At 45.0% G+C, this 24,071-nt stretch overlaps 1 protein-coding gene across 8 annotated transcripts in view; it reads right to left on the minus strand.

The window, feature by feature from the left end:
* The window catches only part of MAP4K3 (mitogen-activated protein kinase kinase kinase kinase 3), a 264,180-nt gene that overhangs the window by 43,426 nt on the left and 196,683 nt on the right, over positions 1-24,071 (minus strand). For 4 of the 8 annotated variants that reach the window (XM_075596465.1, XM_075596462.1, XM_075596460.1 and 1 more), the window contains 4 exons: positions 15,787-15,845; positions 12,128-12,166; positions 11,771-11,824; positions 1,295-1,337 (listed from right to left, as the gene is read on the minus strand). In XM_075596465.1, the coding sequence (XP_075452580.1) occupies positions 1,295-1,337; positions 11,771-11,824; positions 12,128-12,166; positions 15,787-15,845 (195 nt within the window). The remainder of the gene's footprint in view (positions 1-1,294; positions 1,338-11,770; positions 11,825-12,127; positions 12,167-15,786; positions 15,846-24,071) is intronic. The other 4 variants (XM_075596464.1, XM_075596459.1, XM_075596466.1 and 1 more) reach the window with 2 other exon arrangements.

Below are 24,071 nucleotides of genomic sequence, written 5' to 3' on the forward strand. Positions count from 1 at the left end.
CAGGCGATTTTCGCATTAGGGGAACAGGATTCATCTGAGAAGCACTTCAGTTGTGATTAATTAATCCTGCTGTGTATCAGTGCCACTGTCAGGCCACTTTTGCAATCAAGAGCGGCTCTACTTTCAATGCAAGCATAGAAGACTAATGGCAGTAGTCACTGAGAAACATTCCGTACTGACAAGCATGTCACTTGATTTTCAGGTAGAGCATTAAGATAGAATATTATCCTAATGTTTTGTTTCCTCGTCTCTCTATGCAGTGGAAGAAATACAAAAAGACACAGTATACATGTTGTAGTGTAGGACCTGCTGATAGGGTCTTACCCTGACGTGGTTGCAGGTTTCAAATGTTTTGGTGAAAGGATTCAACTAAATGACCCAAAGTTATGAGAAGAACAACATATAGAAATGAACGAAATCATGTGCCATACAGGATGTGCATTGGCGTTTCTTTGTTACTGCTGTATATTTGAGGTCCCTTTCCCAGGAGCACTCCACTCGACACAAATTCAAATATACATATATTATGTTATGGGTCTGGGTTTTGAGCTTTTGAATACGGAACTGAATACAAAGTGTACCGAATATTAAGATCCAGCAGAGTTGAAGGGGTTTAAATGAGCTGCAGGAAGAGCTGAAACCAACCCAGCCGCCTCATTTATGTCTAAAACATTGCATTGGCCTTCAAGTGGTTCCAGGAAGAAATATGCAGTTAAGATACTTTCCAGCTCCATCTGTTTTATCCTCAGAACATCTAACTTGCTCTGTGTTGTTCCTACTGTACTTCTTTATGTGTCCCCCACCTCAAACATCACAACTTATGCACCACTTTCTTCACCTCATTCCATTATTTTCTCACCTTGTTCCCCCTTTGCCCTCCTCTTTTGACCCACCCTACCCCTTTTTCCCTACAGCTAATACAGGGCCTTTTTCTTGATCGCAGGTGTGGAGCCCCATCTGCCACCCATGTCCTACCATGAGCACCATTATGTGATTTTATTTACGGTACCAGTGGCGCAGAAGGAAACCTGGAAGCACAACGAAGGGAGATAAGTAGAGGGCATACACTCTACTTTAGATCAACCGAATCATGGGAAATCTGGCTTCCATCTTTATGATATGTACAGATTTCAAGCATTCTGTGGGTGGAATCTGATTTGAATTGGTCGTCCACCACTAAAACGTTTAAGGTACACATCTGACACTAGAACAATACCACATGGCTCATAATCAAACCCAAATGGAACCGCGGGTTATATGCAAATGTCATAGGATTCAAATAAGAAGTACTAACCTTTGGCGGTAGAGGGGGTGGCACCTTGGGTTTTATGGTTGAACTAAAACAAAAAATGAAGCATAAATCTATTAGAACCAGGTAAGAACAGTAAGAACCGTAAGAACAGTAAGAATGGTAAGAACAGCAAGAACAGTCCAGTCAACTCCCTTATATCTAATGTAGTTGAGCATGTTGCAGCTTTTTTAGATCATAATTTACATATAAAAAAAACCCCCATTTAAAACCAGAAGATATTTAATCAATTTAAACGATTTAGAAAGCCATTAAGGTTTTTATAAAACTGAAATGGACGAATATTCAAATTCCAACAAAATACGCCATTCTATGGTATCATCTTAATTATCCACGATGACTTCAATTCCAGAACATGAATAATTTGCACGGGAATACAAGTCATTGCATCTGTATCAGGTTACCCAATTATTACATTCCTCAAGGCAGTGAGTAATGTGTAAGTGACTGGCTCAGCTGCTAGTACATGTCCGTACAATTTAAACTATGCATTAAACTATGAGTAAGGTAAAACGCTCTTACGAGTTTCATTCTATTTGATAGTAAGCTTAGTAAATATGACCCTTTATGCGACCTACAACTATTTATTTCCCTTTGTTTTTGGTGCCTTAAAACTCTATACAAATGTGCTATGTACTACTATTTCATAACACTTCGGGTTAAGGTATTTCCTGGGCTGGAATACATCCATAAAACACTTCAAATGGGTTTAGTCATCAAAACGTCTAAGCTATAATTTAACAAATATATAAAATGTGTGATATATTGGTAATCGGTATGTATCAGGTTTGGGCCCCAGGGCGTTAGCACTACGACGTATATTGTGTATAGTGCCTTAGAAAACAAATGTGCCATTAAGATCTATGTGCCCGGAAGCAATTTCAGATGAAAATGACTCTAAGGCCGTCTCCTCTACCGATTTCTTCTCTCGCTCTGTATTCTCCTGTGACCGGGGTAATCTTACCCTGCAGTGTGTGTGTGTGTGTGTGTGTGTGTGTGTGTGTGTGTGTGTGTGTGTGTGTGTGTGTGTGTGTGTGTGTGTGATGGAAGGCAGGGCGCACACAGCAGCACGTAATCCTTTCTAATATCTACGGAACAGTCTGCTAATGCCGGGGGTATATTTATCTTTAAATTGATTGGTCTTAGTTTTAAATGCCCTCGGTGGGTTTCATTTACTGAAGGGTGCCCGCTTCCACAAGCTGACAGCATGCAGAAGAAACAGGATAAATTATGAACGACGGTCCATCAACTCTATAAAATAATGGAAAGTACTTTTACTTCTGACTTATTTTTTTTAAAGACACCAAAATACCTGATGAGCGTCACTAACTACATTTGGGCCTGTATTCACCAAGTGATGCTATTCCATAAGACACCTCCTGGTGTGGAAGGAACCTTAAATGAGCTTTAACCGGCATTATGGTGTCTTTCAGCCCCTGGAAAGTGTCTTATGGAACAGCACGGCTTGGTAGATACGCGCCTTCATCCATTAAACCATTAGTTCAATTTGGTCTCAGACTGCGCTATCAGTGTTAATAGTCGGCATTCACTAGGACCCCTATTCAATATGCTGTGAAGCCGTCTTCCCTATACTGGAGAAGAGCTGAACTCCATTCAAATGAATGGAACTAAAATCTTCTCCGGCACAGGGATTATGGCTTCACAGCATATTGGGGAGGGGTCTAAGAGTTTTTACCACTATCAAAAAGACACATTCTCCTTAAAGACAGGCTGGTTAAGAAAAACAGTCATCTGAATTTTTCCATTTCAGGCAATTAATATGTATGTTTAAGGGTTAAGGAATGGGTTAAGGGCCATGTTTACTAAACAGTGCTTTGATATAGGACACCTTACAGCCCACTGAAGTCAATAGATTGTAAGGTGTCTTCCAGCGCCAGTGTGTGTCAAAAGACTGCTGAATAGATATGGGCCTAAATATCCATGAAATACGTTACCTCATTTAATGGGGCAGCACAATGTACTCGGTCAAACGTTTTTAAACAACTTAGTGTAAATGTTTTTGGTAGAAATGACCGGTGAAAAAAACCAAAACAAAAATAAACTTAGTGTAATTGGCTCCATTGAATTCAATCAACCTTAACAAGTACCAGTTTTACTTATGTGTATTGTGTACAAAATGAATATGAATCCCTTTGTGTCGGGCAATCCAGGACTGTGGTGTATCTTATACAATGTAGAAAGTGCATCAACATAACCCACTGTTTGTTGTAGAAACCAAACAGGTCCTTCAGAGCAGGATGAATCACCACACATTCACCATATCAGGCATTAATATGAGAACTCCTGGCGCACAGCACTTTTCACACGCAGGACACTCGTCCAACTTACCAGTATTAGTTGTCAAAGACACATTTTTTTAAATACACACGAGAGAACCTTCTGAGCTCTAAAAATAACAACTTAAAGCAGCAGTCCCCGTAGCTAACCGCACTCTTCTTGCACGTGATTAGAACCGGTTGAACCAGGCTATTTTCAGCTCCGTGGACCCTGCGGTTCCCGAGATACATACATTACTTCATGGTTTTTAAAGAGGCTTTAAATGGCCGTCCAATCGAAAGTCGCAAATGATCATGTGGCAGCTCCATATGGAGCCGATATTTTGCAGCCATTTTGTTTCGCCAGGAGGCAGATTTCAACCCGGTAACTTCACCGTTAAGTATCTCGGAAACCGGGTGGGGTCCCAGACCAAAAAAAATATAAAAGAATTGTGTGGTTTGGCAATGGGTGTACTCACTGGTTCCTATCCTGTAAAGAAAATGGGGGCAAAAGAATGAATAGGGGGCTTTCAATCAAGATAATGGATCCATTATCCACTAAGGCAACATTTAACCCACTTCCTGCTCCACATTTTAGAGAAGGTGAGAACATTACAGCTGCCACCTCTTCACATAACTGGTATTCATCTACCCCTGACACCTTAGGCTAAGGCCCCGCTCCCTCAGTCAGCGCGCACGCACTGTAGACAGGCGACGCGCTGACAGTCACAGACCGCGATATGCGGTCTGTAGGGAGCCGGGGCGGGAGTGGGAGGGGGCGTGGTTTGAGCGGAGGGACCCACTACTCCCCCCTTCCTCCACGGGCTCGGTCTCCCGGGCTGCAGGAGGGAGCTGCTGCGGGCTGCTGGAAGGTAAGCAGCTCCCGCTCCCTCCCCCTTCCCCCACAAATGCCACACACACACACACACACACACACACACACATACACACACACACACACACACACACACACACACACACACACACACCACCCTCTACCTTGTGGAGGAAGCTGTCTGACAGCTCCCGCCGCTGATAGGCTCATCAGCGCACCACGTGACACGTCACCGCTCGGGATCACAATTTTCTTGCATCCCCTGGCGGCTGACACGTCACAGCGCGTAGTGAGCTGTGCAGCGAGGGGGGACTGGGACCTGCTCAGAAGGATTCCCCTGCTGGTGGGGAACGCTCACGCGGCCGCCCGGCGCAGCGGGTCCCAGCCCTAACATACTTTGCTCCTGTTCAATGATGCTCATCATCTCTACATTCCACTTGAAAACTCCCTACAAAGTTTTTCTCAACACACACACACACACACACACACACACACACACACACACACACTAGCTGAGAGACCCGGCGTTGCCCGGGATGTAATTTGGGGGGGGGGGGGGGGGCGGATGACAGGGTTGGGCTTCCCCCGGGTGACTGGGTGACTGACTGAATGGGTGGGTGACTGGGTGACTGACTGAATGGGTGGGTGACTGAATGGGTGAGTGACTGGGTAACTGACTGAACGGGTGGGTGACTGGGTGACTGACTGAATGGGTGGGTGACTGGGTGACTGACTGAATGGGTGGGTGACTGAGTGGGTGGGTGACTGAGTGAGTGGGTGGGTGACTGAGTGAAAGTGACTGGGTGTCTGGGTGACTGGGTGGGTGGGTGTGTGACTGAGTGGGTGGGTGACTAAGTGAGTGGGTGGGTGACTAAGTGAGTGGGTGGGTGACTGAGTGAGTGGGTGGGTGACTGAGTGGGTGGGTGAGTGGGTGTCTGGGTGAAAGTGGGTGACTGGGTGAAAGTGACTGGGTGACTGGGTGGGTGTGTGGGTGACTGGGTGACAGTGCGTGGGTGGGAGACGGTGGGTGACTTACCTTGACCCCGTGGCATCTGGCTGGGGCAGGAGGTGAGTTCGGGAAGCTGGCGGGGGGGGGCAAGAGTGGCAGGAGGCCCGCGCCGCGCTTACCCTCCGTCTGGGAGCCGGTGCACGTGAGGAGGAGGCCCGCGCCGCGCTTCCCCTCCGTCCGAGAGCCGGCGCACGTGAGGGGGAGTGCAGGAGGCCCGGGCCGCGCCTCCCCTCCTTCCCTCGTTGTGAGCGAGGGGGGAGGAGCCTGGAGTTTGCTGCTGAGCAGGAGGGCCGCGCTTCCCCTCTCCGGGAGCCGGCGAACGTGAGGGGGAGTGCAGGAGGCCCGGGCCGCGCCGCGCTTTTCCTCGTTGTGAGCGAGGGGGGAGGAGCCTGGAGTTTGCTGCTGAGCAGGAGGGCCGCGCTTCCCCTCTCCGGGAGCGGCGCACGGTGAGGGTGATGGTGCGGCTGGGGATGTTGCGGAGCGTGGGGATTTGGGTGAGGTGGGGATGGGGGAGAGAGTGAGGGGCACCGGGAGAGGAGGGGGGGGGGGGTGTGGAAGGTGAGCTACGGTCCAACTGACGGGGGAGAGTGAGGCCAAGCAACAGAGTGTGTGTGCGTGTGTGTCGTCATTCCGCCTCAGGCCAATGAGAGGTGTGGGGCGGGCGGCTCAAGGGACCAATGAGATTTCCCCTAGGGACACAGGAAGATGCAGACAGGCATACAGTGCTTTCACAAATATATAATAAGATATATATATATATATATATATATATATATATATATATATCTTTCCTTCTAACACGACTTCCTCAGAACATTTGAAGAAGCAACCTATGAGGTTTGGAAAGCTCTGTACACTTGAATTTAATCTATGAAGAACTGTTATGTTGGTCTGTTAAAAGCCATCACCACCTACAACAATTCTATGAGAATTGAAGGCATATCTAGTATTAAGTGATAGTCAGTATTGTTAAACTATTTTTTCCATCTCATTGTTGCGACATATGGCCATGTTTATTAAACTGTGATATCTTGGAATTTGTACGAATATAGCTTTTTATTAAAACATTTTTTTTAATTTGCAGCATTTAACCAACGTATCATCTTAAAGGAAACTTGAAGGGCGAAAAAAAAGTTATTATTTCAGTTGCAAAGATGTATTCGTTTTCCTCAGTACAATACAGATCATTTTAGTAGACCTGTACACTAATTTGTTTCTTTCTGTAAAACGAAGTATTCACATGCTATTCATAAAAAAAAGTAGATTACCCATCAGAATCAATGAAGCAGCAAAGAGATTAGTGGGACTGCAAGCCCCTGAAAAATGAAATCTCACTGGGTTTGATACAAAAATAAAAAAAGTTTAATGTTGCATAGCAAAAAACAAGTAACACATATTCAAACAAAACCTCTCCTCCCACGCGTTTCACGCCCATAAGGCGCTTTCTCAAGGAGTACTCCTTGAGAAAGCACCTTACGGGCGTGAAACGCGTGGGAGGAGAGTTTTTGTTTTGTTTGTATTTGTGTTATTTGTTTTTTAGTATGCAACACTAAACTTTTTTTTAATTTTTGTATCAAACCCGGTGAGATTTCATTTTTCAGGGGCTTGCAGTCCCACCAATCTTTTTCCTGCTTCATTGCAACACTTTCCGATTGGAGCAACGCCTGGAGGCGCTACCGATCCATTGCTACACAGTACATCTCTACTGCGCAAGAGCCGTTGAAGACACGCCAGCGGGACCAGAGACGGTACACCACGGGAGCAGCTGAAGAACCCTACCGTTACTATATTAGGCATCGGGGAAGAACTTCCAAACCGGGCTGTCTCTCTGAGGTAATACATATCCTTTTTGGTTCATCCTACTGGTTGTTTTTCCTCTCCCCAATACTGCCTTTTCTCCACCACCTTTATGTCTTCACACGATCATGTACGATTATGCCTTCAGTTAACCCGATTATATTTATTCACTATTGACATTATCTGTTTACTTAAAATCGGCTCATTCAAGTATTGTACCCATCAGAATCGACAAATACAATTTCACAGATTTATTTCACCTACTCCATAACAACAATAAAAAACCTAACCAAGTCACAAAGCATTTGAATAGAAAACGTGACATTTTGGGCCACCCTCTCAGTGCCTTTGGGGACCAGGCACTCTAAATCAATATTTCGCACAGCCTCTCCTCGGAACACCCCCGCCAGGCCATGTTTTAGGATAACCAGCTAATCACACATTCACATATTAGTACAGAAGTACAAACACGTGGTTGTACGTCATTGATTATTCTCCGAATCTGGTCTGGATGGAGAATGTGGAGGAGAGGGTTGAGAAACACCATAGTATATGGTGGCATTAAGGACTCTAACGCTTTAGGCCCATATTTACAAAGCAATGCTATCGCATAAGACGCCAATGGCCTATTCATCTTCCTGGTGCAGACGCTGTCTCGTGGCCTAGCACCACTTAGTACAAATGGGCCATAGTTTCAAAAAGGACCAATCTCAACAAATTAAGTGATATGTTGAAATGTTTAGAATAATGCAATTGGTACATTTTATAACACGATAAACCGATTTAAAAACGTTGGCATGTTTTACAATTCTAATCTGTTTACAATTACAGTGGGTGCTCTAAATTAAAAATGATTGAGAATCTTGTTTGCTCCTCCCCATAAATTGAATTTATGCTAAATGATTAGGGATTAGACAGAGACAAAGGCAATAAAAACCCACCATTAACCTCATGGTATCATTTTCAAAAAAAATTTTTAAAATAAGTTTTTAAAATGCATCATACATATTAAAAATTGTTTTTTTTAAGATAAAAGGTCTAATTCTTATTAAACGTAGTGAAAACGATTTGTTTTGCACCCAACGTTTTCCCAGTGTGGCACAAATCTGTCCTGGATTTAACGCCATTTAATGACTTCTCTGCATTTCCCCCAGAGGCTCATTAATATAATGAGGTGTTTGCCCCTTATGTTTTATGTCCCTGTTTAGCTGTCACTGTAAGCTTTACAGAGGCTCAGTAGGAAATATGCACATTCCCACATGAAGAAACCTGATGTCTTCTCATTTAGCAGTAGCATTTTTTAAATGTATTTATACAATAAAGAAGCTACACAAAATGGCATTGAATGGTTAAAAACAAATGATGTCAGTACAGGTGGTCCTCACTATTCGACGGTCCGTTATCCGCCGAACGGCTTATCTGACGCCAGATAATTTATCCCACTGAATGCCTTATCCGACGGCGGAACGGATTATCAGACGCCGATCGCTGCGGCTTAACATTGGATCCGTAATCCGACGGCTGCCGGTGGGACGGATTCCGGCGGATAACCGAGGACCGCCTGTATCTTCTTCTTAAGAGTGAGACAGGGTCACCTTTGATTAGTGGTGTCATCTATGAGCCTGAAGGGCTGGAAGAGCTTTGAGAATGGCCCTGGTTCCCTAATGTACTTCTTTTGAAGCAAAACAAACCTACCTTTTCCTCACGACTGCCATGTTAAATGTGAGGTGAAGACGAAAAGGGGCATTGGACAGGTTTGTGGTGTTCTATAGTAAGTGGAAATACCACTTGTGGTGCCATTGCATGTCTCAAACAGGTCTGCAACCCTGTCTTTCTCCATTATCGCTTGGCAAACACTGTTTCCACTGCAGCCAGGGAATCTGGGTAGTGACATGGAAATGAGTACAGTGTGTCACTTAACTTCTTATCGATTTTAACATTTGGTGTTCTAGAGCAGGGGTGCGCAAACTTTTGGCGCTGCGTCCCCCTGCCTGTTCTCCCCCCCCTTACCTTTGTTCTGGCGTCAAATGACGCAGCGGGATCATGTGACATCACATCACCCGCTGCGTCATTTGACACCACGTTGCCATGGGGGTGAGCACCATATGACTGTGGGGCCATGTGACGTCACGTCCCATGACCCACAGCGTCATTTGATGCTGCATTGCCGTGGCGCCCGAAAAACAAGGTGTGAGTTACAGAGGCCTTGCGCGCTCCCCGGCATATAATTGAAATGCCTTGGGGAAGAGCGCGGGGCCTCTGTAACCCCTGCATGCCCCCTCCCCCGAAAAAATCTTGCGCCCCTCAGTTTGCTCATCCCTGTTGTAGAGGAAGCAGGAGCCACAGTGATAAGTGATGAATCTCCATGAACTTCAGCCTTTCAGTGTCATACATGAAAAAACAAACTAAACACAGTAACAGTAACACGGTGAGTTTCCCACAACAAACACGGAGGAAACTACACTGGGCGCCCCAGGTGTGAGGTCACCGACTACAATTACTCGCCTCCCTTCTACTTTCTCCAAACATCACAAGTGATCCGACAACTGATTTCATTCAATGTCATTGCCCTTCATTATGTGAAGCAGAGAAGGTCATTTAAAGTAGCTCTTTAAAATGTAATAGCAACGTAATGTAATTTAAAGATCTATTGTATGCACATGAATGCCCTTGCCCTGAATGAAAACATTTTTTTCCCCCCCTGCTTTACAATCAAATCAGGTTCTGAACCTAGCACCTGGGTGCCGAGAAGCGCTGCCCAGCATCCTGCATAGGGTGACCTCTATTATATATGAGAAGGGGGTTGTAATGCTGTACTGGGGTTCTACTTTGCAGAGTGATATTTAGAGCTTCTCAGTATCCCCACGTGCTAGCTTCAAAACATGGTCTGGATCTGCAGTAAAAAACAAACTCAGATTCCATGTTGCTCAGGTGCAAACACTTATGTGCTTTAGGTGTTAAGAACAGTAAGTGCTTTGGTTAACAAACACAAGACTGAGAATATTCCTTTTGAAAGTGCAGTGTAACCCAGGACAAAAGTGAACAAAGGATAGTAAGTAGCAAGTTAAATAGGTTAAATATAGCTTTGTAAGAGAGTTTTACAATGCTTGTCAGACTATCTGATCACTAAAAAACAGTATTTAGTCAACATTATTTTGAGCTTAGTTTTGTTCCCGTGTTTTCAGCTAGTATGGTGCAGTTATTAGTCACATAAAAAAACCATAAGTAGTTTATGCTCAAATCCAGTGTTCCAGACCCGTTAATTAAATATATTTTTCACACGTGACCTTAAGGGTGGGGTGATTGAATCTTTGTAAGGAAGCCAATTACACTGGTCATTTTAATTTTAAAAAAAATTGACCCGCTAAGTTGAACTGCCCTGTTAACCAAGTGCCATTATAGAATACCACTGTTGATGCCATCCTAACCCTGCACTTCACACATTATGTCAATGGGGACTTTCAAAGTTGACAATTAAGTCGACTTGCCCTTGAAGGCCAAAAATGTACATCAGGTATTATAAAAAAAGAACTGTGCTTTCACATCATACATAATCCTTAATACACGAGCCTCTTGAATGCACTGCTTATGTACGTTTAAAATGCTACATTAAAAGAGAGTTTGTGTTTCATATACAGGCGACTGCTCCGGAGCTTTAGAAGTTATCGTATGGCTGGAAGTTGCTTGCCGTCTGGGCTCTCAGCACATATATTTGACTGGTTCCTTAGACTCTCCTGCGGCTTAAACTTACTGTCTTCACGAACACATTAATATCAACCTCCTTTGCCATGTCTTATAGCAAAAAACTCGCCTAGTGGCATGATGAGATTAAAAAAGGCAGTCAACCAAGAAGGGTTCTCATTACTTATTCTATGACACTTTATATTAAACCTGCGGAGGAAAAGCATATGGAAACAAAAAATAGTGTTGGCGTGAGCATGTTATTCATCAATCAAATTACCCCGTCACCTTGCAAATAAATTGTTATAACAAAACATTTGGAACAATTACAGAAGATAGCACAGGCTAAGCCAGAACGTTAGCACTGAAAGACAGTAAGGGACATATGGCCAACTGCAACAATGCTACAGAACACAACCTACGACATAGACATACACATTTAAAAGGCACCTTGGACATTAAAAACCTCACTTGGTGATTTCCATAGAGCAAGATCTGTGACTGAGTATTAAAGGAAACACTACTCCCATCACTTTTTATGCCATTATGCTTTGTGTGTTGAGTTGCACAGCATTGTTTTGATTCGCAAAAATATTGTAAATTAATTCCACTATACAGTTTAATTAGATATAAATACACTTGCATGCAAACTCTACTGGGAAACTAAACTCTTAAGCAGAGAACCGGCAATAAGATATTGAGTAAAGTATTAACAATTGAAAAACCAGGGAAGAAAGTTGGAAAGGTTAGTGCAAAGGCTTAAATCATGTAATGCCAAATGCCATATAGCTAAGGCCAAATGGAGTCCCGTAAGATGTGCATGAAGCAGAGACCCAATAAGTCGAGATATCAAAAGGACTTACTGTTTAGATTCATCATCATCCCCATCATCATCTTCTAAATGTGCCACATGTCCCCTAGGGAGATGAACAAGGTACCATGGCTGAGTGGGCTTCAGTGATATTACTACAGCTACTGTGAAAGGACTATGGCATGCAATGCCTAAGGGCTTTTCTACTACAGAGTATAGAGTTTTGTTTGGCATATCTGCCTATGCTTTTGTTTTCCTGCCGAGCACAGATGCAGCTCACACCAATGAAAGCTCTAATACATCTGCACAACAGAGAATGAGGCAAAGCAGCATTACAAAGCTGGAGCCAAAACAATGCACAGTCAGAGCACAGAGGGGAACTGGTGACTGACAAGGACAAGGAATTTACCGTTGGTGCAGCTCTTCTTCCACTGATTTCAGAAGACTCCTTTATAGCAAAATGACAACAAACAAAGCTTATATTTAGTCAAGCAGGAAAAACTCATTAAGATATACAAACATTTACTGCAAAATACAAACTGAATTAGTTTTTCTTTTTTAAAAAAAATGTAATGGTGAAAAAGCACAGAGTCTAACAGTAGGACAATGGGGCAGGCAATGCATGTCATCTGAAGTTGAACCTTTTGGGTGCCCTTCAGACGTAGCTATGTCATCGGGTCGTGCACCGCCCTGGGCGCCATGACTACGGTTGTCAGGTGGCTTCTCCAAAAATACTGGACACAATTGTGAAAGGTGCAATGCACTTGAGACACACACACACACACACACCCTCTCTGCTCCATGCTGTTTCCTCCTCACCTTGGCCCCACCCCCAGGCTCCTGACTGGCTGCTGCTGGGTAATGCAGCCTATCAGGACGGAGTATGCAGCCCAGCCCCCTAGCAGCAGCCCTGCTCTCTTCCTGCTCAGGGAAATCCCGCGGCCCCCCAAGCTGATTAGTCACTATGTCCAGAGAGGTAATACCGGACATATACATGTCCAGTATTACCTCTCATTTTTTACTGGACAGTGTGTCCAAATACAGGACAGTCTAGTTCAATACTGGATACCTGGCAACCCTAACCATGACGTAGTAGCTACGTCATTATCTTTCCTGCTCGTTTTTCTAGGGGAGATGGCATTCTGTGCTCCGAGCAGTCATCGGAGGGACAGAGGGCTGGGAGCCCGAAACATACTTGGCCAGGACATACTTGAAAACGAGAGGTAACTCTCAATGTATTACTTCCTGGTAAAATATTTTTATAAATAAATGTTACAGTACCACTACAGCGTCATGTGAACCCTGTTTGTCTTGTTAAATCAATAAAGTAGCTTATTTTTATTGCACCTGATCCAGCCATCGTCACATCTTTTTTCTATATGCACCTCTAAGCAGTGCACTGCCTGCACGTCCCCTCCAGGGATACACCCTACAGTCCAGTTCAATACTGGACCCCTGGCAACCCTAGCCATGACGCAGTAGCTACGTCATTATCTTTCCTGCTCGTTTTTCTAGGGGAGATTGCGTTCTGCGCTCCGGGCCAGTCATTGGTGATGGCTTCGGAGAACCAGTCACGTGATCGGGCGTGCCGTGGCACCTTTAGAACTCAAGGGGTTAATCAGGTGTGTGTCATGTCAGCCTCCTACATTCACATACATGGTTTAAATACTTGTTAAATCGACTGTGGTGGAGGCAATCTATTGCAGGCCTATTTCGAGTTACAAGGAAGGAAGGAAGAAGCACCACAAATGTGAATAGAAAGAAACAAACTGAAGCCAGGAGAAATGTTGTGGGCTCCTCGTATAATATTCCAGCTACAGACAATATTTCAGAATGAAACCAAGTATTGATGTAGAATTGCCTAATAAACACAAAACTGGACGGTTTACAAATTCAACGCCGTCAAAATTCTAATTCTCACTGGCAAAAAAAGACACAGGTGCTGCTTTTATCCTCGGGTATCTTTCCAGCCTACTTCCATGCTGCTTCATGCTGCGATTTTCAACTGACCCCGAAATACACATAAACAAGGTAGGTAAAGAACATGGTAAACGAAAACCGCCATTTCCTTTGCTTGGTCTTCCAGGCATCAACTTGCTGAAAACAAATGACCACAGAGTAATACAAAGGCTCCCCCCAGTGACTCACTCCCACCATTCTGGAAATTCTGAAGGGCACTGGATCTTGCAGGCTGATACACAGCTGAATTTTCTAGTGATGAAAGAGTGAATTGTTTCCCTCCCCTCCCCAGTGTTCTGTACTTTTTGATGATCTGCATTCCTACCGTGTATTTTCATTGTCAGAGTACACTAAATGGCAAAGTTCCACGCTAACAATTACATTATATGCTTTCAGACTTTGATATAAGAAAAGCTTGCAGTACGGTTTTACCCACTCACACATACTGCTCGTCAAGAAAAGATAATTAACAGGTCGAGTTAGGGGTGTGTTGCATCCACAGCTGTAATTTCCATTTCTACGGAGTAAAAATACATATGTAGCATAGTACATTGTGTTCCGATAGGTAAATAGGCTTTATATGTTCACGGTCTCCAATAATAGTTGAGGCATATGCAAAATAATTATATATATTTATATACATAACGATTAGATATATTATTTTTGATACCGAATGCTATTCTGATAGTGAGAAATTAACGGTATTTAAGTAACTTAAGCAATATCTTTGTTTTCCATTCTTTTGAATATTAACAGTAAAAAAAAAAACCACAACTGCAAATATGCTAAATGATTTCTAGCAGATTTGTTCCTGTGCCCTTTGTCTATCTGCAGCTACGACATTTCCCTAACAAGATAAATGAGTACTTCAGCATTAGGTGATACCTATTTTTATTTGGTCTAACAATTGATGCTATAAGCTTCCGAGGGTTCTACTGTCTTCCATCCCGACATCCCATGAGTGTTACACGGATGTAAAAGCCAAGATAACAATCTAAGGCAGATGAGGTAGAAAAATAATTCTGGTTCAAACTAAGAAACAAATCCAGTTGTATTACCCGCAGAGTTGTTGTTGTGAGATGTGTGGATATGTAGGGGAGTTTTCATACTGTAAACAAGTTGCTGATGAGTTGGCACTGTGATCCCGTTAACTGCCATTGACTGTTTGAACGACGGATCGCAGTGCAATACCACACATGGGCGCTCCGTGAATCTCCTCCTTTGAGGTACAGTGAGGGCAAAAAGTGTCAGGCGACATTTTGTACAGCAAACTGGAGACATCTTTAAGAAAAATAACAAAAAAGTGCAGGGGGAACCGCACCTTTAAATAAGAGTATTTTGACTGGGATCATTTAACTAATTGCACCCAGTGCTGAGTGGAATGTGTATGAAAGGGACTTGCCAATGCAAGCGAGAGCAACATGAACATTGTATGTTTGCAACTGTGATTTGAAGTCTTGAAGAATATGGTTGTGTAATACATGCAGGTACTTTCTAAAGGCAGTCACATAGGTAGATAGTAGTTTAGGTCGAAAAAAGGCATATGTCCTTCAAGTTCAACATATGTATTTAGATGACAGATACTTATCCTCATAGAAGCTCATGCATTGTTCATACGCAAATGCCATAGAAAAATAATATAAAACCAACAGCTGAGCATTAATGGTGCCTTGCTTACCGGTTTCCCCCCTTCCATCTCCACCCCCAAAACCCCCCTGATGAATTTGTACTTCAAAAATTTAAATGTATATATACTATCACTGGAAAAGATGGAATGATTTAACTCCATTTAAAAAAAAAAAAAAGGTTATTTTTAAAATAATGTGGTGTCTGACGATGGAGGAGAAATTCCTGCTATATACTGTATTGCCTAGTGGAGTTCAGGACAAGCAAAAGATGGATCAGCATCTTGCTCTCTCCCCCCTCCCCAGAGTGGAGCATATTTACATTATTTAGAACCACCATCAGTCGGATAACGATCGGGCGTCAGAAGGTTAGTGCTCTGTTCAGTGTGTAGGTATATGAAGCCTGGCGCATTACATCCACTTTTTATGTCTCTGCAGAATATTGCACTGAAGTTGAGTGTTTACAAAATCTAAAGTAACTCACTTATTTCCACCGAGAAAGTAGCCACTCTGAGGTCCTTGCCCGTACTCTAACTGTAGATCCTGCAAGCGTAAAAGAAAAAATAGCGATAAGAGAGAACATCCCAAAACAGTAATAATAACCATTAAATTGTTTCATTCATCAAACTACACTAGATTTGATAGGTTGAATTTAAAAGTGATCTTTTACTTTACATGCTGGCGTCCAGCAATTATCCTGCAGATGTCATATACAGTACTGCAGTTAAAGACTTATTGACCGCATTCATAAATTAAAATAACAAGGCTGAAAAAAGCACAAACAGCGTGCTTAAACCTCTTCTCAAAAGGATAAAACCATCAGTTACAGGTAGTTCCCTTTATTCTAATGGGAATACTTTATGATGGAAACAAGAGTCAAAACAGAAAATGCGGTAAAGTTATACTGAATTACTTGGACAAATATTAAGGACATGGGAATCTTTTAACATATGTTCTTGAGGCCTATATGTCCCTAGAACATGTTGGTATCTTAAAGGTATTAGTCCCGTTTAATGCCCGTTTAGATGTTTTTTTTTCTTTCTAAATGTTCTAAATATATAATTTCACACTGATCTTTTTCTTCAGATCATTAACAAAACATGTTAATTAATTTACTCTCTCAGCGGCTGCACACAGTATATATTTAATATTAGAGAAGCACAGAAAAGAATGACGATATTCATATACAGCGAGACTAGCTGTCCCACAAGAGGACCCCCAAATCAGTGGAAAAGGAACCATGTGTTATTAGCTCTTAGACATATATACTATTTCACTCTTTGGAGTGTTTTCTGTTTATAAGGGAAATTCGACACATATGGACTAGGTCCAACAATTCTGCGAAATGCATTTTGACATCATGTTGTATGTTAAAAAATGTGTAGTTTAAAGGAACCATACAGACCTCACACCCTCAAATGTGGCAAACGTATGGAAAACATAGAAAGACAGATCCACAACCACCCTGTAAGTTATATTAACTCGTATTGCAGGCGCTTCTGACATCATATAACACAGAATTCACGCGTTAACACTTTTCTGAAAGTGCTGGGATCACCCTTTATAGCAGTGGTCCCCAACTCCAGTCCTCAAGGACCCCTAACAGTCGAAGTTTTAATGCTATCCTCACACAAGCACAAGAGGGTCAATACATTTTGACTGAACTACACGTGCTCAAGCAGCCTTCAGACCTGGCCGGTTAGGACTTCTTAATGGTTGCAGTTGGAACCACTGCTCTTTAGGATTCCCTGAATGGTGATTATGATAAGATTTGCTCACTTAACAGATTAACATATTACATGTTTTCTTAAACATTTGTCTGTTGCTGAGTTGGATATTATTTGTCCAAAGATTCCACCTCATTTTTCTCTGAACCACAAGGCGCGGTTATGAATTGTTTTAGACATTTTTCTCCCAGTTGATACATTTTGATGTTACAGCTCAACCCCGTTATAAACGCGATCCGTTACAACGCGAAGCCGCTTATAATGCGATGCAAGCGTGGTTCCCAATTTTCGTATGTATGAATACTTTACAACACGATTATTGGTATCTTAAATACTTAATTGTACATTATTTCTAACGCGACCCGCTTATAGCGCGGTGTGATTCTTTGGACCCCAAGCACAGCGTTAGGCCCGGGCCATAGAGCACTCAGGCGTGCTGAGCCGCGCTGAACAGATGCAGAACGCCCCTGCATCTGCTATCAGCGCGGCTATAGTTTCTCCCTGCTCATGCGCGCTGAGGAGGAGAAAACTCTTCCCCGAGTGCCAAACTGATATTTGGTGCGCGGGGAAGCGGAGGAGCGGTCACGTGACCGCTCCCATCCAATGGGGCTGCAGCCGGTTCCCTACAGAGCCGCCATTGCCAGAGAGAAGGTGTTGTGTGTGTTGTGTGTATGTATGAGGGGGGGGGGAAAGAGGGCGATTCCCCGATGGCTGTCCCCCTTCTTGCTTCGGTCCCTGCCCCCCTCCTGCCCCGATCGCTGTCTCCCTTCTGCTCCGGTCCCTGCCCCCCTTCTGCTCCGGTCCCTGTCTCCTGTGTGTGTGTCTGTGTGTGCATTGTGTGCCTTGTGTGTGGGTGTGTGTGTGTGTTTGCATTGTGTGTGTGTATGTGTATGCATGTGTGTATGTGTGCAGGTGTGTGCATATGTGTGTATGCATGTGTGTGTATGTGTGCATGTGTATGTGTGTGTGTGTGTGTGCATGTGTGTGTGCATCTGTGTGTGTGTATGCATGTGTGTGTGTGTGTATGTGTATGCATATGTATGTATGTGTGCATGTGTGTGTGTCTGTGTGTGCATGTGTGTGTGTGTCTGTGTATGCATGTGTGTGTGGTCTTTGTGTGCACATGTGTGTATGCATGTGTGTGTGCATGTGTGTGTGTGCATGTGTATGTGTGTCTGTGTGTGCATGTGTGTGTGTCTGTGTGTGCATGCATGTATGCATATGTGTGTGTGTGTGTGTGTGTGTGCACATTGTGGCCTTGTGTGTGTGTGTGTGTGTTTGCATTGTGTGCATTGTGTGTGTGCATGTGTATGCATGTGTGTGTGTATGTGTGCATCTGTGTGTGTGTGTGCATTGTGTGTGCATTGTGTGTGCATTGTGTGTGTGTGTGTGTATGTGTGCATGTGTGTGTGAGTATATGTGTGTGTATATATAATGTGTATTTGTGTGTGTATATATATATATATATATGTGTGTATATATAATGTGTGTGTATATATAATGTGTGTGTGCATCTGTGTGTATGCGTGTGTGTGTGGTGTGTGCATTGTGTGTGTGTGTGTGTGTGTGTGTGTGTGTATATATAATGTGTGTGTGTGTATGTATATATATGTGTATATATCTTATACTATATTAGTGAAAGCACTGTATGCCTGCCTGCCTGCCTGCCTGCCCGGTGTCCCTAGGGGAAATCTGATTGGTCCCTTGGCCCGCCCCCGCACACCTCTCATTGGCCTGAGGTGGAGTGACGGGCCAAAGGACACACAGGGACACACACACACACACACACACACACACACACACACACACACAGGGACACACACACACACACGGACACACACACACAGGACACACACACACAGGGACACACACACACAGTATGGGGGGGGGTGTACATTAGCAGCATGTATAACCCGGGGGTGGGGCTCACATACCCACCGGTCCCGGAGCCTCCGCCACTTCCTCCCCGAACATCAGCCTCCACACCCGCGCGCACCTCCTCCTCTCCCCGTGTCTCCCGCGCTTTCAGCCCCCCGGCGCCGCTACAGTCAGCGGGGGAGCGAGTGCCCGGGACACAGCGGGGGAGCGGCCACAACAAGCTGCCTCCCGCCTCAGATCCACGTGGGAGCTTCCGGACGGGTGAGTGAGCGGCCTTCACCTCCCCTCACCCCCCTTCACCTCCCTCACCCCCCTTCACCTCCCCCTCCCCCCCGGCGCCGCTACAGTCAGCGGGGGAGCGAGCGCCCGGGACACAGCGGGGGAGCGGCCACAACAAGCTGCCTCCCGCCTCAGATCCACGTGCGAGCTGCCGGAGGCGACGGCTGAGGGAGCGGCCGGACGGCCGAGGGAGCGGCCGGACGGGTGAGTGAGCGGCCGGACGGGTGAGTGAGCGGCCTTCACCTCCCCTCACCCACCCCTCCCCTCACCTCCCTCCACCCCCCCTTCACCTCCCCTCCACCCCCCCTTCACCTCCCCTTCACCCCCCTCCACCCCCCTCCACCTCCCCTTCACCTCTCATCCACCCCCCCTTCACCTCCCCTCCACCCTCCCCCTCCCCTCCACCCCCCACCCCCCTTCACCTCCCCCCCTTCGCACCACCTGCCCCCCTTCCCACCACCTCCCCCCCTTCCCACCACCTTCCTCCCACTTCCCCCCCCCATTCCCACCACCTCCCCCCCTTCCCTCTCCTCCCCACCACCTCACCCCCTCCTCCCCCCTTCCCACCACCTCACCCCTCCCTCCCCCCTTCCCACCACCTCTCCCCCCATCCCCCCACCTCTCCCCCCATCCCCCCTCCCACCTCCTCCCCACCACCTCCCCCCCCTCCTCCCCACCACCTCCCCCCCCCTCCCCACCACCTCCCCCCCTCCTCCCCACCACCTCCCCCCTCCTCCCCACCACCTCCCCCCCACCACCTCCCCCCCTCCCCCCTCCTCCCCACCACCTCCCCCCCTCCTCCCCACCACCTCCACCCCTTCCCCCCACCACCTCCCCCACCTCCCCCCTCCCCACCACTCCCCCCCCTTCCCCACCACCACCCACCCCCTTCTCCCCTCCTCCCCACCCACCTCCCCCCTTCTCCCCCCCTTCCCCCCTCCTCCCACCACCTCCCCCCTTCTCCCCCCCTTCCCCCCCTCCTCCCCTCCTCCCCCTCCTCCCCACCACCTTCCCCCCTCCTCCCCACCTCCTCCACCCCCCTTCCCACCACCTCCCCCTCCAACCACCTCCCCCCTCCACCCCCCCTTCCCACCACCTCCCCCCCTTCCCACCACCTCCCACCTCCCCCCCTTCCCACCACCTCCCCCCCTCCCCTCCCCCCCTCACACACACACACACACACACACACACACACACACACACACACACACACACACACACACACACACACACACACACACACACACACACACACACACAGTGATACCCACCTCCCAAGCGCGCTTGCTGTCTCCTCTGTCAGGACAGCAAAAAGCTCCTGGTAGCGCGAGCGTCAGCAAGCGAGAGCACTGCTCAGCGACGCTCAGTGCACTATGTCCGAGGCCTTAGAAGGGGGTTGAGCTGTATTTTTTTTTTCAAATTCCCCTCCGTGTCCGTTTTCATACAGAACAGACATTACTATTTTACTCAAAACGTCATCGCCAATTTCTTTCAGTGTCAAATCCTAATGCTTATTATAATTCGATAAAGCAGACTTGGGATATGGGAACAATTTTTTTTTATGAGTTCAGCTATGGCAGTGACATTCCTTCCCATATTACTCTGCAGATTTGATGATTGCAATAACATTAGTAGCCACTATAGGATATTGCTCCCACTGGCACCTTGTAGCGAGGCGCACACACAGCGCACCAGCGGGAGCACACATCATTGTCTTTGAATTAGGCGTGTATGAAAAGGGGGTCTGGGGCCAATACATTATTGCACCTGCTGGTCATTTCAGCGAGTGCAATCACGTCTGCTACATCTGTACACATACATACTGTAAACCATGTATACTTGATACTACTCTAAGCTTTAAACAAATATTGGTACAATTGAATAATAATAACTTTATTTATATAGCGCTTTTCTCCCAATGGGACTCAACGCGCTTCACGGTTACAAAAAGGGAAAAAAAGAAGGAAACATTTAAGGTTATAAACAAGACCAAACACGAGGAAAGATACAACACAGAGTGGGACAGCACTGTAGCTATTAAATGCCGGACAGGTTGTGGTTCGTTAAATAAATGCCCGGGTAAACAGGTAGGTCTTGAGCCAATTTGGTCAATAAATATGTGAACAAAACTACTTTGAATGATATTCCCTGGTCACTTATACATTTCAGACTATTCGCCAGACTGCTCTGCATAGAAGGAACAATGCCCAAGCACATGGTACAAACTGAAAATGACTGTGCATGCACATAAGCCAGACCGCTAAAACAAATGAATACGTTACAGGAAAGCCACGTTTTACATATCCCTAAAGACATGGTGCTGAAGATGGATGCGATAGCCTGCTTCCATGTTATGACCTTCTCCTAATGCAGCTCCTGATGATATATTACACATAACAGACTGATCAAACCTCACAGGAGAAAAAAAAGAACACAATACTATAAATACATAAAAGAAAATATATGACAGAATTACTTTTTCCTTTGCATTCCACCGCAATGGTGCATCTTGAAAGTTTGCGAGCCTGGCTAAGCTCCTCATTGCGTGGACCTACTTAGGCTGCGCATATAGTGCCGGCGACGCGACCGATGACATCACCCGTCGCCATTTGCAAAAGCTGTGTTTAGGTTTGAGCGACGTCGCTGGCTGCAAGGCCAGCGACGTCATAAAAGGGCGGGGTAGAGGGACGGAGAAGCTCCCGATTGGCCGCAAGGGGGGGACAGTCGCCGAAAATGTAAAATAACAGTGACTACCAGATTTCTGGTAGCACTGTCGCTCCGTCGCTTTAGCGCGTGTACTGTAAGCGCACGCGACGGCGACAATGCATTTGTTTTGCCGGCACTATAAGCGCAGCCTTATACTGATCTCCGTCTTAACGCGGCAAGTTCCCCAATCACCGAGATCCATGACAGCGTTGTAACGAACACCCAGGTCACGCCTCAGATATTTGTTACTCCCAAAAAGGGAGGCTTGGCACCCTAGGCCCGAGCCACTGATTGAGCTGAAGCAAGGATATCCTGAATACTTGAGGGGGGGAGTCTTGAAGACTGGATTTGAGAACCACTGCCGTAGATGACAGAGCAATAATGTGGGAAGTGGGAATGCATGCCTAAAATATCTTTTTTTTAACCCCTTCCCAGAGCGGCTAGCAACAAACAGAACTATTTTCTATCGTTTGTTGTACACTTTTTTTCAGGCAGAACATTCTGTTTGAGTTTTGTTTCCAAATCACAAGATTTTATTTATTAGTAAAATATTTTACCAGGAAGTAATACATTGAGAGTTACCTCTCGTTTTCAAGTATGTCCTGGGCACAGAGTTAAGACAAATAATACATGGTTACCAAGAAATAAAATGCAAAAGGAAAAGTGATAAACACGAATAAGTAACATTTTTTCAGAGAGGTGTACATATAACAGAAAATAACAGGGGGAATTCAACAATATAAGGAAATATAGCCATTTATTTGTATTGGTTCCACGTTATTTGCTCATATCTCTGGCATGACATCCTATATCTTACTAAAATCTGCAGAATTTACAGTTTGAGACATGAACTGTTCTGTCAAATGTGCCATATTTCCAGCAGGAAGAGACGAAAAGACATAGCCCTTGATCCTCTCTCTCTTTCTTGTGTTGTCTTTGCTCACCTGCAAGTACTGAGGGCAAGACTGGCGAAGCCTGCTATACTGCACATCACGCCCCAACTTCCCCGTACCATTCTACATCGCTGCCTACTTTCTTTTCCACTCTTTTGACTTATTTTCTCTTGTTGAGACTTTGTTGTTTGTTATTTCCACATCAAGACATACACAAAGTAAACTGGATCACCATTGGCTGCGGAAAGGTATTACTTTGCCTGGCAATAAAGAACTCAAACATTTGTCAAACTTATTTTTGTCTGATTTGATGCAGCATCTTTTTTTTGGGGGGGGGGGGGGGGGGATTCAGTTAATTTGATGATTTCAGTGACTGCTGCAGAAAGTCTCCTTTGAAACTTGTGCTTAGGCCTTAGAATAGTAGTTTACTGCTTTTACCACTTTTGAAGCAGACGAACCTGGTTTGAATCCCATTGGCAGCTCTCTCTTTGACCATCTCTGGGTGCCAAAATTAAGTTATGAGCTCTTTGGGGGCGAAATCCTATGTACAGCACTGAGTACATGGTCAGTACAAAAAAAAAATATATATACAACCATTTGTCTACTTGGAAACAAAAGTGTCCTGTCACCCCCACCACTGGGGAGTGATTTATTTAGCCAAATGTATCTGGCCATCACTGTTTTCCACACAGTTTTTTGGGGGACATGCGTACTACACGGAAAGGACAATTGAGCCTCTGTAATGTATGTCTAACATAAGATTAGACAAAACTTTCTTGAGTAGACTGAGCTGCTGTTCTTAAGCAACAATGAAGGAGGGATCAGGTAGGAATACATTTTAACACTATATTGCATGCCTCTGTGGTACAGAAAAGGTCAACTCTGCCGCACTGTTAAATAAGTATATATTATCAGGGATGTTGCTAATCATTTTCTGTATATCAAGGAGTAGAATTGGTAATGTCATCTCTGTTTGACAAAGGGTGTGGTGGAACAGTCATGAGATGGACCAGCATTAGCAATATCAGAGGTTGTCCACTTATGGATATGTTCCCACTTTCTATTCTTACATTCCCTCTTATGATTTTAACTTTTCTCCAAGGTAATTTTTTCTTATTGTTTTGAAGCATTTTATTATTTTAATAGAATCTGTTTCAGTCACTATACTATCTAATGTTACATATTTTGAAAACATATTTGTGCCAAATAGAGAGAAACATTGCCTCTCTAAATCAGTGGAGTTCAACCTTTAATTGGTTAAGGAACCCTATAATTATATTGTGAGA

Source organism: Ascaphus truei, chromosome 4 (genome assembly GCF_040206685.1).
Source record: "Ascaphus truei isolate aAscTru1 chromosome 4, aAscTru1.hap1, whole genome shotgun sequence".
Classification (NCBI taxonomy): domain Eukaryota; kingdom Metazoa; phylum Chordata; class Amphibia; order Anura; family Ascaphidae; genus Ascaphus; species Ascaphus truei.